The sequence below is a fragment of the Gambusia affinis genome, linkage group LG15 (assembly GCF_019740435.1).
Source record: "Gambusia affinis linkage group LG15, SWU_Gaff_1.0, whole genome shotgun sequence".
Lineage (NCBI taxonomy): Eukaryota > Metazoa > Chordata > Actinopteri > Cyprinodontiformes > Poeciliidae > Gambusia > Gambusia affinis.
This window is the reverse complement of record NC_057882.1, coordinates 6,013,661-6,026,431: the sequence shown is the minus strand read 5'-3', so window position 1 is coordinate 6,026,431 and position 12,771 is coordinate 6,013,661. Positions and strand designations below refer to the sequence as shown.

Below are 12,771 nucleotides of genomic sequence, written 5' to 3'. Positions count from 1 at the left end.
CATTAAAATTTTCATTATCTGTAAATATAAGCTATGGAAGAGGATTAGGGCCACTAAAAAAACAAACTAGAATCTAAGGAAGTCATCAACTACACTTTTTTGTGATACAGAAAGTGTTACATTTTAGTGAGACAAAAAAATGAAATAAATAAATAAAACATTCTTCTGACTGTGGAAGCCGACTTAAGGCATAAAAAGAAGCAAAAGGACAGCAAAAATTCACAATTAACTGATAGCTACTAGATAGTAGCAATAGCTGCCCCGGAGGAGAGGCTGCCAAGCACCGGCGCCGACTGTTGGGCCCTCTGATCACCACCAGCAGAAAAAAAGACAGGTGGAGTGCCTTGCCCAAGGACACGACGACAGAGGTAGACAGAGCAGGAATCAATTCAGCAACCTGGGATTGCAGGACAAACTTTAGTTATAAGGCTAACATTAGCATGAGGGCTAGCACTAATGACTGGCATGTAAACACTTCCAGTAGGATAAGGGTTATCCCTGTCATGTTGACTCAAATTAAATTGCTCCTTTCAATGTGCATTTCTATGTGATTCAACACCTTAAATTGTTAGCCTTTTAGCTAACTGTAGCTAAAATCCTATGGTTCACTTAAATGCTGTCAGTAGCATGTGGGGTATAATTAGAATGTTGTCTTTCTCTGTTCAGTTTACTAAATATAGCTAGCAAATGAAATTATTTTAGCTGTCAGGCTAATGTTAGCATGCAAGGGAGGGCTATCAGGTTTCTGTGAGGTGGAAAATAATTCAATTAAAGGAGATACTTTTGTGAATAAAAGTCATAATTATGAGAATAAGTAAATTATAAGGATAAAATTCATAATTACACATTTAAAGTTATAATTTCTGGTTTTATGTGTAGGACATGTGCAGTTTCATATGAGTTTTAAAATGTATAATTATGATAAAATATTATCTTAAAACTTGCAACTCTTAATTTAAAAGTTGAAAATGATTTTCATTCTCAAAATTATGACAGTCATATTTTTGACATTTAAGACAAAGTTATGAAGGGCTGCTTGGCTTTTATTTTTTCTTCTGTGGCAGGAATGGGCTTCCATACTAAACAGATTCTTAAGTTTTAAAGTGTTCCCTCCGACTCCATCTTCTCACTTTATTTGTTGGTTGTTTATTCAAACATTTTCTTAAATTTCCTTTCATCACATCCCTTTTCTGTTGTTTTTAAGTGGTAAATGAATCTAAAAATACCTCAAATGATCTAAAATAAATAAAACATCTATGATTTTATGTGTTTTATGTTTATTTTATTTCTTTTCATAGTGCACAAACTTTAATTAGATTAAAACTCAGGCAGCTACACATTTCCATGTAAAAGTTCCAGACTTTTCCAGAGTTCCCAGTCCTTAACCTTCTTTCTAAAATATAAAATAAAAAAACTTCAGTGTTAATCTATGGCAGATATTTCTACAGCAGGGAACCGGAAGGAAGGACACAAGGTAGTAGAGATAGAAGGAGGAGAGGACACAATGACAGGAGGGAAAGGAAACAGAAAGAAGAGAGACAAGAAGAAAAGAAAGGAGGAAGGAAGTGTGCGAAGTACACAAAGAAGGAAGAAAGATGACAAAGGGAAGGAAGGAAGGAAGGAAGAATTGGTGGAAAGAAGCATACAAAGAAGGAAGGAAGGAAGACATGTAGGGTACGAGGAAGAAACCAAAGAAGGAAGGGTAGAAGAAAGAAATGAAGGAAAGATGACAGGAAGAAAAGAAGAATAGATGGAACGCTAGAATGAAGGAAGACTAGAAGGAAAAAGGAAGGAAGGAAACTACGTTTATATATTGGGAAACAGAAAAACTCCTCTTTTTTCATTCTCAACCCTATTCTAGACTAGGGTTGATTTTCCTCACCTCAGTGTTTCTGGTTTGAAACACTTCAAACCGGAGTTTGTTAAGTCAACCAACTAATTTCAACTACAACGTTCCTTTGCTCCACCAGCAGATGGCGACATCCTCTCTCCCATCAGATATTCATCTTCAGATCGCAGGGCCCGCTACACACACACACACACACTCAGTCAGCTGGTGAACACACTCACTCTGCGTGAAACTAGCCAGAGCTACTCAAACTTCTTCAGGTGGTTGTAGAGCGACTGGACGTAGGTGAACACACACATGGGGTCCGGCTTGTCCCCCATGTCCAGCATGTCGTCCACCTCGATCAGCCGCAGACAATCCGCCTGCTGCCTGAGACGAAACAGAGAGAGAGAAGACTGACTCCGACTGAAAAGAAACTACAAACCCAGAACTTTAAAACACCACAGTCAGAAAGAACGACAGACTGAAATTCAATACTCCTGCCCCTCGCTTCCTACGTCCGTCATGGCGCCTCAATGTGGTTTGGCGACGTAGTTACAAAGGTGAACAGTCACTCAACCAATCAGTCAACCAACCCAATGATGCTTGAGAACCATATAGGGACACCAAAGCTTTTTTAGCTCTAGTTTTGTTGGACTTACTCCGCTATAGTGAAGGCCGTCTGCAGGTTCTGTCTGCGGTTCACCGGATTCAGAGCGTTGTAGTCGAACTCCAACGGGAAGAAAGAGTGGACCAGAGCGCAGAAAGCCATGCCGTCGCTCCAGCTGGAGGAGAAGTTCTGGATGTCTATGTTCTAGAAGAGAAATGACAGGAAGCGTCTCAGGAAGATGTTCATCCGTCTCTCTGATAGAGACCTGTGAGGGTTGGTAAGTCGGACCTTGTAGCCGATGGTTTTGGAGCGACACCACTCCAGAAGGATCTGCTTTATCCCGCTGGCGCTCGACACGCCGAAGCTCTGGGAGCGCTTCAGTTTGGGCTTGGAGTCCTTCGGCCTGTTTGGTAAAAAGTGCAACAGATTATATAGCAGGAGCTGCTTCTGGACTGAAGGATCTAATCTGAGTTCACTTACTTTATGGGGTCAGAGTTCATCCGCTCAAACAGGGCCCGTTTGGCTTGGGCGCCGTTGGAGCGCGGAAGGGTTTGGGATTTCATCACCTCCGGTTTAAACTCGATACCTCCAGACTTGTTCGACCGGCTGAAGGGTTTACAAACAAATTCAGATGATCGTCATAAATTATGCAACGTTAGAGGAGACGATGTTCCATCACAACATACGGGTCCAGTTTGGGTGAGAGTCCGGACTTCATGAAGGTTTTGGAGGGAAGGAGTTTTTCTGTGGAGGAATAGTTAGAAATCTCAGCAGGGAGAACAAGAGGGAATGGCAAAAAGTCCACAGAGCCAGTCACACCTGCAGGCTGAGGAAAACTCACGCTCCGTTTTAAACTGGGACTGGGCGTCTTCAGAACCGGCGCTGAAGAGATTAAACAGAACCAACAAAACCAAACAGAAAAATTAAAATAGACTGGAGTTGGGTTAAAACGGACTGTTTGGTTAGACTGTAGTGGAGTTGGTTGAAGTCAACTGGAATTGGATTAGAGCGGACTGGAGCTTTGTTAGAGCGGACTGGAATTGAGTTAGAGCGGACTGGAGCTTTGTTAGAGCGGACTGGAATTGAGTTAGAGCGGACTGGAGTTTTGTTAGAGCCGACTGGAATTAGGTAAAAGCGGACTGGAATTAGGTAAGAGCGGATTGGAGTTTTGTTAGAGCGGACTGGAATTAGGTAAGAGCGGATTGGAGTTTTGTTAGAGCGGACTGGAATTAGGTAAGAGCGGATTGGAGTTTTGTTAGAGCGGACTGGAGTTTTGTTAGAGCGGAAGAGCGGACTGGAGTTTTGTTAGAGCGGAAGAGCGGACTGGAGTTTTGTTAGAGCGGACTGGAGTTTTGTTAGAGTGGACTGGAATTAGGTAAGAACGGACTGGAGTTTTGTTAGAGCGGACCGGAATTGAGTTAGAGCGGACTGGAGTTTTGTTAGAGCGGACTGGAGTTTTGTTAGAGCGGACTGGAGTTTTGTTAGAGAGGACTGGAGTTTTGTTAGAGTGGACTGGAATTGAGTTAGAGCGGACTGGAGTTTTGTCAGAGCGGACTGGAGTTTTGTCAGAGCGGACTGGAGTTTTGTCAGAGCGGACTGGAGTTTTGTCAGAGCGGACTGGAGTTTTGTTAGAGAGGACTGGAGTTTTGTTAGAGTGGACTGGAATTGAGTTAGAGGACTGGGTTTTGTCAGAGCGGACTGGAGTTTTGTCAGAGCGGACTGGAGTTTTGTCAGAGCGGACTGGAGTTTTGTCAGAGCGGACTGGAGTTTTGTTAGAGAGGACTGGAGTTTTGTTAGAGTGGACTGGAATTGAGTTAGAGCGGACTGGAGTTTTGTTAGAGCGGACTGGAGTTTTGTCAGAGCGGACTGGAGTTTTGTTAGAGCGGACTGGAGTTTTGTTAGAGAGGACTGGAGTTTTGTTAGAGTGGACTGGAATTGAGTTAGAGCGGACCGGAGTTTTGTTAGAGTGGACTGGAATTGAGTTAGAGTGGACTGGAATTGAGCTAGAGTGGACTGGAGTTTTGTTAAGAGTGGACTGGAATTGAGCTAGAGTGGACTGGAGTTTTGTTAGAGCGGACTGGAGTTTTGTTAGAGCGGACTGGAGTTTTGTTAAGAGTGGACTGGAATTGAGCTAGAGCGGACTGGAGTTTTGTTAGAGAGGATTGGAGTTTTGTTAGAGTGGACTGGAATTGAGCTAGAGTGGATTGGAGTTTTGTTAGAGATGATTGGAGTTTTGTTAGAGTGGACTGGAATTAGGTAAGAGCGGACTGGAGTGAATGCACCTTAAATGTTTTGCTGTCTGGAGCCAAACTCGCCTCGTTTAAAGGGATATTCCCCTGGTTTCACAGTGAGGTCCAGTGATGCTGACAGAGCCTGAGACGGAGCAGAAATGGCCGACTGTGTGTTCGGCTTGGTGATGGCGGAAAGCGGCAGGTGGTGTTTGGGTTCGTTAACGTCTAAAAATGAAAATGTAAAGTGGTTTAAAACAAACTCCCTGCATGAACCAGGAGGCAGAAACTGTCCGCACCGTGTCTGACTGGATGATCTGTTTGCTTCGGCGCCGCTGGCGCTTCCTGCACTGTAGGATTGAGGCGAGACGCAGCGGCCTGATCAGACTTTGGCGCTGCGGAAACTTCTGACGGGATTCTGGTGGCAGCAGAGATGGGAAGATGGGACGAAGCCTCAGAGTCGGACGGATCCTGGGGATTCTGGGCGATCAGATCCTTTGCCCCAGGAGCGCCTGCACAAATACAGAAGACTCGGTGTCGATGTTTCACAGGCTTTAGATCCACATGCAACAAAAGGTGATTTATTTATGAACAGAGAAGCAGCTTCAGGCTCTGCTACTGGTCGGCCATTTTGCTGTATTCCACATGTGGTCAGCTGAATCTTTGTGATTTTAGAAAGTCACTAGATGGGAGAGTCACAACAGATTGACATTTTCTACCAGATTGCAACAGAAGCAGAGAGAGAAATATTTCTGCCATTATTTATTTATGCTGCTATTCCTGTAAATAAATTAGAAATTTAGCACTTTGCATCCACAGGCATTCACCTTTCAGATGATTTCAGGCTGCAGATGTTTCCTTTGCTACAAATGATAAAGCTAAACTCATGTTATTATTGTAGGATTAGGCAATAAAATGTTTATTTCCTCATCAAAAAGGATTGAACTATTTGTTTCTTTGCATCCTTCAGTGTATTTCTACTATATTAAAAGGCTTAAATAAAAAAATCAGCAGAATGTGATTTTTCTATTCAATCAATCCTCAGAATAACTAATTATTCTGAGGATTCAGCATTTTTCTGCCGATTATTCATCAAATTAATCAATTAAATATCAGAAAAATATATTAAATTGAATTGATTAATTTTTAATCACTCGTCAGACTAATTGATCTGAGTAATAGAGCGATTTCATGATTAATCGTCATAATAATCTATTAATCACCATAATAATCGTTAGCTGCGGCCCTAATGTGGTTGTTTTTTCTGTCAGCACCCAGAAGTTGAGGCTAACAAACTGAAACAGTTTGGAGGAAACAGGAAGACTGAATCAAACGTCCTGATCATGTCAGCTCGACCCTGCAGATCCGTGTGGCCGACCTCCGATAAGTAAATGATCTGCTGCGGCTTTCCGCCCTGAAGCTGGAGAGTAAACGGGTTTGGCGCCGAGGAATCCCTCCAGGCCGGGCTTGGTGGTCATGGCTGTGACGGGCAGGTGGGGCTGCGGCTCATAAGAGTCTGAAAGAGGAGCAATCAGATTTCAAAGGTTTTGTTTCATGAAATCAGAACGGCAGAAGCCATGTTTCCACTCACCGCTGATTCCAGTCGGCTCCACTGGTTTGGACTGGGATTCCTTGCTGGTTTTGGCCACAGCAGTGGGAGACGGCGTGCTCACTGGAGCATCCGAGTTGGTTTTTGTCATAGCACTGAGAGGAAGATGCGGTTTGGTCAACGGACCCGACTCTTCCTGGTCTGCAGTAACAAACACAGAGTTAACCTGCCTCCCATCTGAGTTTAATGTTCCTCACGTCTCCGGGTCCAATTCCCGGTAAAAAGCTACCAAAAAATGTCGCTCTGGATTTAAAGTCCAGCACAATCAGTAAAACAAACAAACAGGTTTCATTTTTTCACTTTTTGGGGTGGATGACGTTAAAATCATGACGATGATTAAATTTTATTGATTTCTCTAGGATTTAGGAAAGTAGTCGTTGTAGAATGGACAGAAGGTTTGGTGTCCAACAGTACCTGAATGCATCATAGAAAGGAAACCCAGTTTTTCTTATTTACTGCTCTGTATGTGTTTCTTCAGCAAATGGACATTTTTTTAGAGTCTGTATACTTCAATTAACGATTAATTGATTTCTAAATTAGTTGACAATTATTTCCATAATCAATTAATCTTGATTAATCTGATTGATCGTTTACTAGTTTTCCTTGCATAGCAGAGTGGATGGTTTTCTCAGAGCTTTCTGACAGTGATGTTTATCTTACTGTATTTCACCTGCAGCAGGAGGATGAAGAAACACGAACTGACCAGGTGAGCTGAGGGTTTCGGAGACCAGGTGAGAAAGGGGCGTGGCTTCATGGCAGCTTTCAGATGTAACTCCTGAGCGAAAACAAGAACGTGGACATTCAGCACTAAACAGCGATTCTGCTGCATTTACCAACTCTTTGAAGCATTCCACATAACAAATGATCAAACTGTTGCTGCACCGTTTTACACTTTGATACTCAAAAAAGTCCTAAAATCAGGAATTGTGTTTTCACAAAAGAAACAAAAACAATCATGAACTGGACTTAATAAAAATCTGTAAATTATGTAAAACAATGCAGTTCAAAGTCGAGTATTTCTGCTGTGGCAGGTTTTATAGGGCGACTGTGTTAAATAACTGTGATAAAAATGTTTTTTTTTTCAAAATCATATTTTTACCATATTATTCATTCATAAATTTATGGTTTCAAACTAAATATTTAGTTCCATAAATATTTAGTTATTCAATTTATCTGCTGAATATTTAGCTCCAAATATTACTAAATAAACTAATATTCAATTTTTAAATATTTAACAAACTACAGTATTTAGTTTATTAACTAACTATTAAGCTTGAATGTAAATATTTAGTTATAGAGCTGAATATTTCTAAACTAGACGGTAATGTTTACTTTGGAAAAAGTTATTTCTAAACTATTTAGTTTAGAAACAAACTAAATATTTTACTAACTATTCAGTGTCCTACACACCGTAGTTAGAATGCTAAATATTTAGTATATTAACTATTTAATTCCAATGTAAATATTTAGCTCTGAGCTGGCTAAATATTTAGTTAGCATTAAGGAAGCAAAATGTTTATGCAGCTAAATCTTTAGCTTGCTGGCATTTAGTTTGAAACTGACATTTTTGAATGAATAAATAAATAAAATGGTGAAAATATGACTTTGAATCTCATTTTTAAAATTTTTTAAGGCTGAATAACCTAAAACAACAACAACAACAACAACATTAAAACCAGCAGCTGCATGTCTTTAACAGTGGTACAGCTTTGGTAAACGAGGTGGAATAGCCCTTTAGTGTGACTCAGCGGCCATCTTCAGCCTGGTGAGGATGGTTACCGTGGTAACTGCTCTGCATGGAGAGGAGTGCTTCAGTCTCTTTCTCCTGGTCAGCCGCAGCTTCTTCACAGTTACTCCTGCTTCCTTTAGCAATTATGCCCTGGACAGGAAAAACAAGCCGAGGAATACATCTCACAGTCAGACATATCTTTGTGTTGACCCAACACACACCAGAAGTCACAATGAACCCAGATCTTTTATTTTAACCTCATTCTCCTCAGGAGAATCAACTGATTATCTGACAGAAATCTCATGACGCTCAGGGTTCCAACATTTTTCACATTTCACTGGAAATGTTCGTTTTTTATTTCAGTTTTGGTCTTTTACAAAAAATAAAAGTTCAGAACAGTGTAGAGACGGACTGAGCTGATGGATGGAAGGACTGGTTCTGGTCCAGATCATCTTACAGAACCACAACCTTTTACCTTTATAAGGACCAGATTATGGGATCCAGTCAGAACCGGTCGGAACTCCGGCCCACATGCAGCGTTCTTCCAACTTCCAGGTGATGCTACCTCTGTGGAGCTCCAGCTAATTCTGGACCGTTATTATTAGTGGTAACCCGGTTCTGATTCTTAACCCGGTTCTGATTCTGAACCCGGTTCTGGGTGTTTGGGCCGCCAGCTGCCAGCAGCTCTTCCTCTGACAGTCAGCTCTATTTTAGATTGCAGGAGTTTCCGCTGCCCTCTCCGTCTGTCCCATTATAAACCCAAACTGACTTTTTGGACTTCAGGCAGAACGCAGAGCCCGCCGGCCCGCTCTCCCAGCATTCAATGCTGCAGCCATCATGCGATACGGTTCTTGCGTCAGTCCATCGTCGGCTGGAGATTATCGCTGGTCTTTGGGAATCTGAGTCCTGCTGTCTGACCCGGATAATCCTCCAGCCGACCCGCCGGGTCCGGATCACTAACCTCTAAAAGCATCGACATGATGTCAGCAGCACAAATCCAAAGGTTCTGGAAATTTCTCAGCAGTTGCCAGGAGCGGCTCTAGATGGAGGCCACCGGGGGCCAGAGACCCTCTAATGAACAGATAATCCATCAATCCATCCATTTTCCTGCACCCTAATCCCAGTGGGGTCAGGAAGTTTGCTTTCTCCAGCTGTCAACGGGCGAGAGGTGGGGTCAGCCTGGACGAGTCGCCAGTCCATCACTGGGCAACACAAAAACAGACGGGACAAACAACCATGTCCACACACACTCACACCTAGGGAGAATTTAGAGAACCCAGTTAACCTGACAGTCATGTTTTTGGACTGTGGGAAGAAGCCGGACAGTCCAAACCCACCATGCACAGGGAGAACATGCAAACTCCATGCAGAAAGACCCCGGGCCGGGAATCAAACCCACGACCTTCTTGCTGCAAGGCAACAGCTCTACCAACTGCACCACTGTGCAGCCCTGAACTGGTAATATTACATTTCTGATGCCCAGAAACCCTGATTAATTTCTCCCTTGGACCAAATATTTTACTTTCACAGTTTCACCTGAAACTAAAAACTGATTTTCAGCTTCAGCCGGATTGATGCAGGATTAGTTTTCATCTGTGGACCTAAATTAGGACCAAATAATTTGCTAAAAATTCTGCTGATTTTGGTGCAAACATATTCTCTGTTAAAACCACGGTGGCCATTTAGAAAAAAGCCCACCAGAAATGGAAAACACGAGATTGAGAAAATATTTGATTTGGATCAAATTTGACGTTTGGCACAAACAAATTTTCCACAATAACCATGGCAGCCATCTTGAAAAATCCCCAAAATAAAAAGTAAATAGGATTTCTGCCGATCCAATTATGTTTGATTTGGCAGCAGAAGTATTGATCTGTGACAAGTATTACCAAATTAAGTCCAGAAACAAATGAAAAAACGGCCGCCATCTTGAATCGATGGTTCAGGCTTTTTGTGTTTCTGTGATGTTGGTGAAATACTGACTGGTCTGTGGCAGTATGGAGGGTTCCCTGCTCAGGCTCCCTGCGTGACAGAGGGTTGACTGGTCAGATGTCAGTCTGTGGGGGGTGGATTAAAGACCAGGTGACCTCAGCAGGGAGGAATGTTGGTAGGGTGTGTGTTTCCAGAGGACAGCTGCTCGTCTCTCTGAAGTGTGTGTGCTGACGGGTCGAAGCGACGGAGACGCTTTTCAACTTTCCATCAGGAGACTTGAGACCCGGTTTGGCTCGAAGGCTGCATTCCTGAGCGATTAGGGGGGTGGGCTTGTTTTAGTCGCTGAGTGACGTCTGGCCGTGCCACATGGCGGCGCGTTGACGTTACTAGAAACCCAGGTTGCTGTTTTAAACGTGTAATCTTCATCGCTCCTCATCGATCCGGGTTGAGGTGTAGAGACGGAGCCTGCAGAGCCCCCAGCTGGGGCCCGAGAACAGCTTGTGCCTCAGATAAGAGAGGAAGATCCAGACCCGCTGCAGCCCAAATCACAAACCCAAAAATATCTGCGCCCTTTGGAGGACCCGCCGGGTTAAAAAAAACTGGCTCACGAGCCGCAGGCGGCCCAGAACCGGGCTTCACTCGGTTCTGGAGGAGGCTATTTCAGGGGTTGCAGCCGCAAACCGTCACATTTAACCAAAAACGGGAAAATAGTTTCAGCCCCTGAACGGCGGTGCACTGGGGTCAAAGGTCAAAGACCAACACCCTAACAGGGCCGTGCTTTACTGCAGCGGGCAGAAATTCAGGTTTTGACGTTTGTGCTGAATTTCTCTGTCTGTCTGAAACAGGTTGTGGGTTCGATTCCGGCTTCCTTTTGCTACCTGTTGCCCCTGAGCAATGCAGTTAGCCCCAAGCTATCATTGCACCTGTGTATCCAGGTCTGAAGGTGTGTTTGTGGGAGAATCTGGCTTTGATTGGTCCGTAGGGTCCGAACGTTCGGCCCATTTATTGATGCAGGTTCTGATCTTTATGGTGGTAGAAATCAGCATTTAAAGCTAAAACCTGGAATTTGTCTCATTTTCACTTCGGGTAACGCTGTTCTTTACGGACCGTTAACGGACCAAAAGGAACAATAATGTGCCATAAATTATCAGCAATAATGTGGCTATTCTGAAAAAACTGGGGGTTAATTTTTTTAAGTCAGAATTTCACCATATTTTTCATTAATTTAGAAATGACACAGCTTCAAACTAAATATGTATTTAGAAAGGTAAACATTTAGAGAACAAGCTGAATATTTACCTTAGCCAGCTACATATTTAGCTTACCAGAAGTGGACTACCAAAATAAAAGCAGGGCCTTCTGAACCTCTGTCAAGTTTCTTTTCCTCTTTTCTTGTAAACATTTTAGCCTGAAACACGAGATGAGCCGTTTCCAGGACAACAGATGTTTAGGATCTCCTGAGTGACGCATCAGCTTTGATGGATTCAGCCTCACCAGCAGGAGTTCATAGAAGTTAGCAAGACACTGCTTTTATTTTCATAGTCCTACTTCTGGTTATCAGCGAGAGAATAAGCATGTTAGCTAGGCATATAGCTCTGTGCTAGCTCCAAGCTAATTGGGTCAGAGCTACATATTCAGTTTGGAGCCAAATACTGAAATAAATATTTAGGTTAGAAAAAATATTTAGGTAGCACAGAGCTAGATGTTGAGTTTGGAGATAAAAATTTCAAATATTTCATTTGAAATGCTGACAGTCTCAAATGAATAAATAAATTACTGAACGAATAATATCCTTGTGGCAGTGATAGGAGCACAAGGACAGTCAATCAATGGCTTGCTGTTAAAAACCTTTAAAAGTTGTCAGAACCTAGATAAACAGGAGTTATTGGAAAACAATATGTAAAATGCTAAAACACCAACTATGAAGTCTTGAACAATCCAAACATTAAACCTGAGCCAAACAACCACAGATCAGCCTGGTGGCCCGCCAGGCTGATCATCCTCTGGTGGAACCCTGATGTGTGTCGTTATCGCTCCACCACAGCAGATACCGGGAATGAATTTTATGCCGTCACATCCCGACCAGAACCTGGACCAGAATTCTTGGTGCGTTTCTGTCTGCAGGAGGAAAACTCACGTTTGTGTCTGCGTGTCTCTTCTGTCTCCAGGGAGCCGGATCCGGGTTGTCGCTGCCCAGTCCCGGCGCCTCAGCGTGTCCAGACCCGCCCCAGCCGGGTTCTGGTGCGCCCCAGTCCGACGGCCCGGCCTTGTCGTGGCCGTTCTCCGGGCCGGGGGCCCCGGCCAGCTCCCCCAAGGCGCGGGTCAGGGCGTCCAGCCGGGCCCGCAGCTGCAGGTTCTCCTCCTGCAGCCGGGCCACGGCGTCGCTCAGCGGCCGGTTGGACGCCCGCAGCTCGTCCATGCGGTGCTCCACCTGCTGCTTGAAGGCACTGACGTCCACGTGGACCTCCCTGATGGCGGCGTCCAGCGTGACCCTGAACCCGGCCAGCGCCCGGCTCACCGTGTCTTCCTCCATGGGACCTGCTGCTTCTCTTCAAACCAAACCTCTATCTGCTGGACGCTCCTGCTGCCTCCAGACGTTTGCTGCTGCAGGAAGGAGAAGCGTAGCCGGCCAGCGCCATGGAGCACATCCCGTCCAGCTGAGCGGTCAGCCTCCCCAGAGTCCGGCAGGCGCAGCTCCTTCCCCGCCGCTTTGCCTCTGTATTTTGGGACATAAAGGGGGCGGGAAGAAATAAAACAGGCAGGCGGAGCCGGGATTATTCAGATGTTTGTGTGTCCCTCAGCTGCCACTTCAACTGGGGGTGGAGGGGTGTGTGA

At 44.1% G+C, this 12,771-nt stretch overlaps 1 protein-coding gene across 5 annotated transcripts; it reads right to left on the bottom strand.

Annotated features, from left to right (window-relative positions):
• Positions 1-4: 4 nt before the first annotated feature.
• LOC122845410 (smoothelin-like protein 2) lies at positions 5-12,653 on the bottom strand. 5 transcript variants are annotated; one of them, XR_006373037.1, is made up of 14 exons: positions 12,074-12,653; positions 8,055-8,154; positions 6,946-7,050; positions 6,258-6,416; positions 6,045-6,182; positions 4,966-5,178; positions 4,754-4,894; positions 3,258-3,320; positions 3,125-3,182; positions 2,919-3,044; positions 2,727-2,841; positions 2,491-2,642; positions 2,071-2,214; positions 5-397 (listed from the first exon to the last, which is right to left on the bottom strand). XR_006373037.1 is itself a non-coding variant. In XM_044141694.1 (14 exons), exons 1-13 carry the CDS (start codon positions 12,467-12,469, stop codon positions 2,092-2,094), a joined length of 1,893 nt encoding a protein of 630 aa, XP_043997629.1. In that variant the 5' UTR covers positions 12,470-12,653; the 3' UTR covers positions 8-397; positions 2,071-2,091. The 5 variants fall into 5 exon arrangements, 4 of the variants coding, with proteins under 4 accessions (XP_043997629.1, XP_043997627.1, XP_043997631.1 ...); XM_044141694.1 differs by having other exon boundaries at positions 8-397; positions 2,071-2,218; XM_044141692.1 differs by lacking the exon at positions 5-397 and having other exon boundaries at positions 1,023-2,218.
• Between the last annotated feature and the right edge of the window lie 118 nt (positions 12,654-12,771).

Bases quoted from the DNA above. Each gene is read 5' to 3' on its own strand.
- LOC122845410 (XM_044141694.1), bottom strand. From the start codon at position 12,469: ATGGAGGAAGACACGGTGAGCCGGGCGCTGGCCGGGTTCAGGGTCACG. The intron at 8,155-12,073 runs GTGAGTTTTCCT...TTTCCTGTCCAG, and splicing joins AGAGACACGCAGACACAAAC to GGCATAATTGCTAAAGGAAG. The intron at 3,321-4,753 runs GCGAGTTTGGCT...TAATCTCTTCAG, and splicing joins GGAATATCCCTTTAAACGAG to CGCCGGTTCTGAAGACGCCC.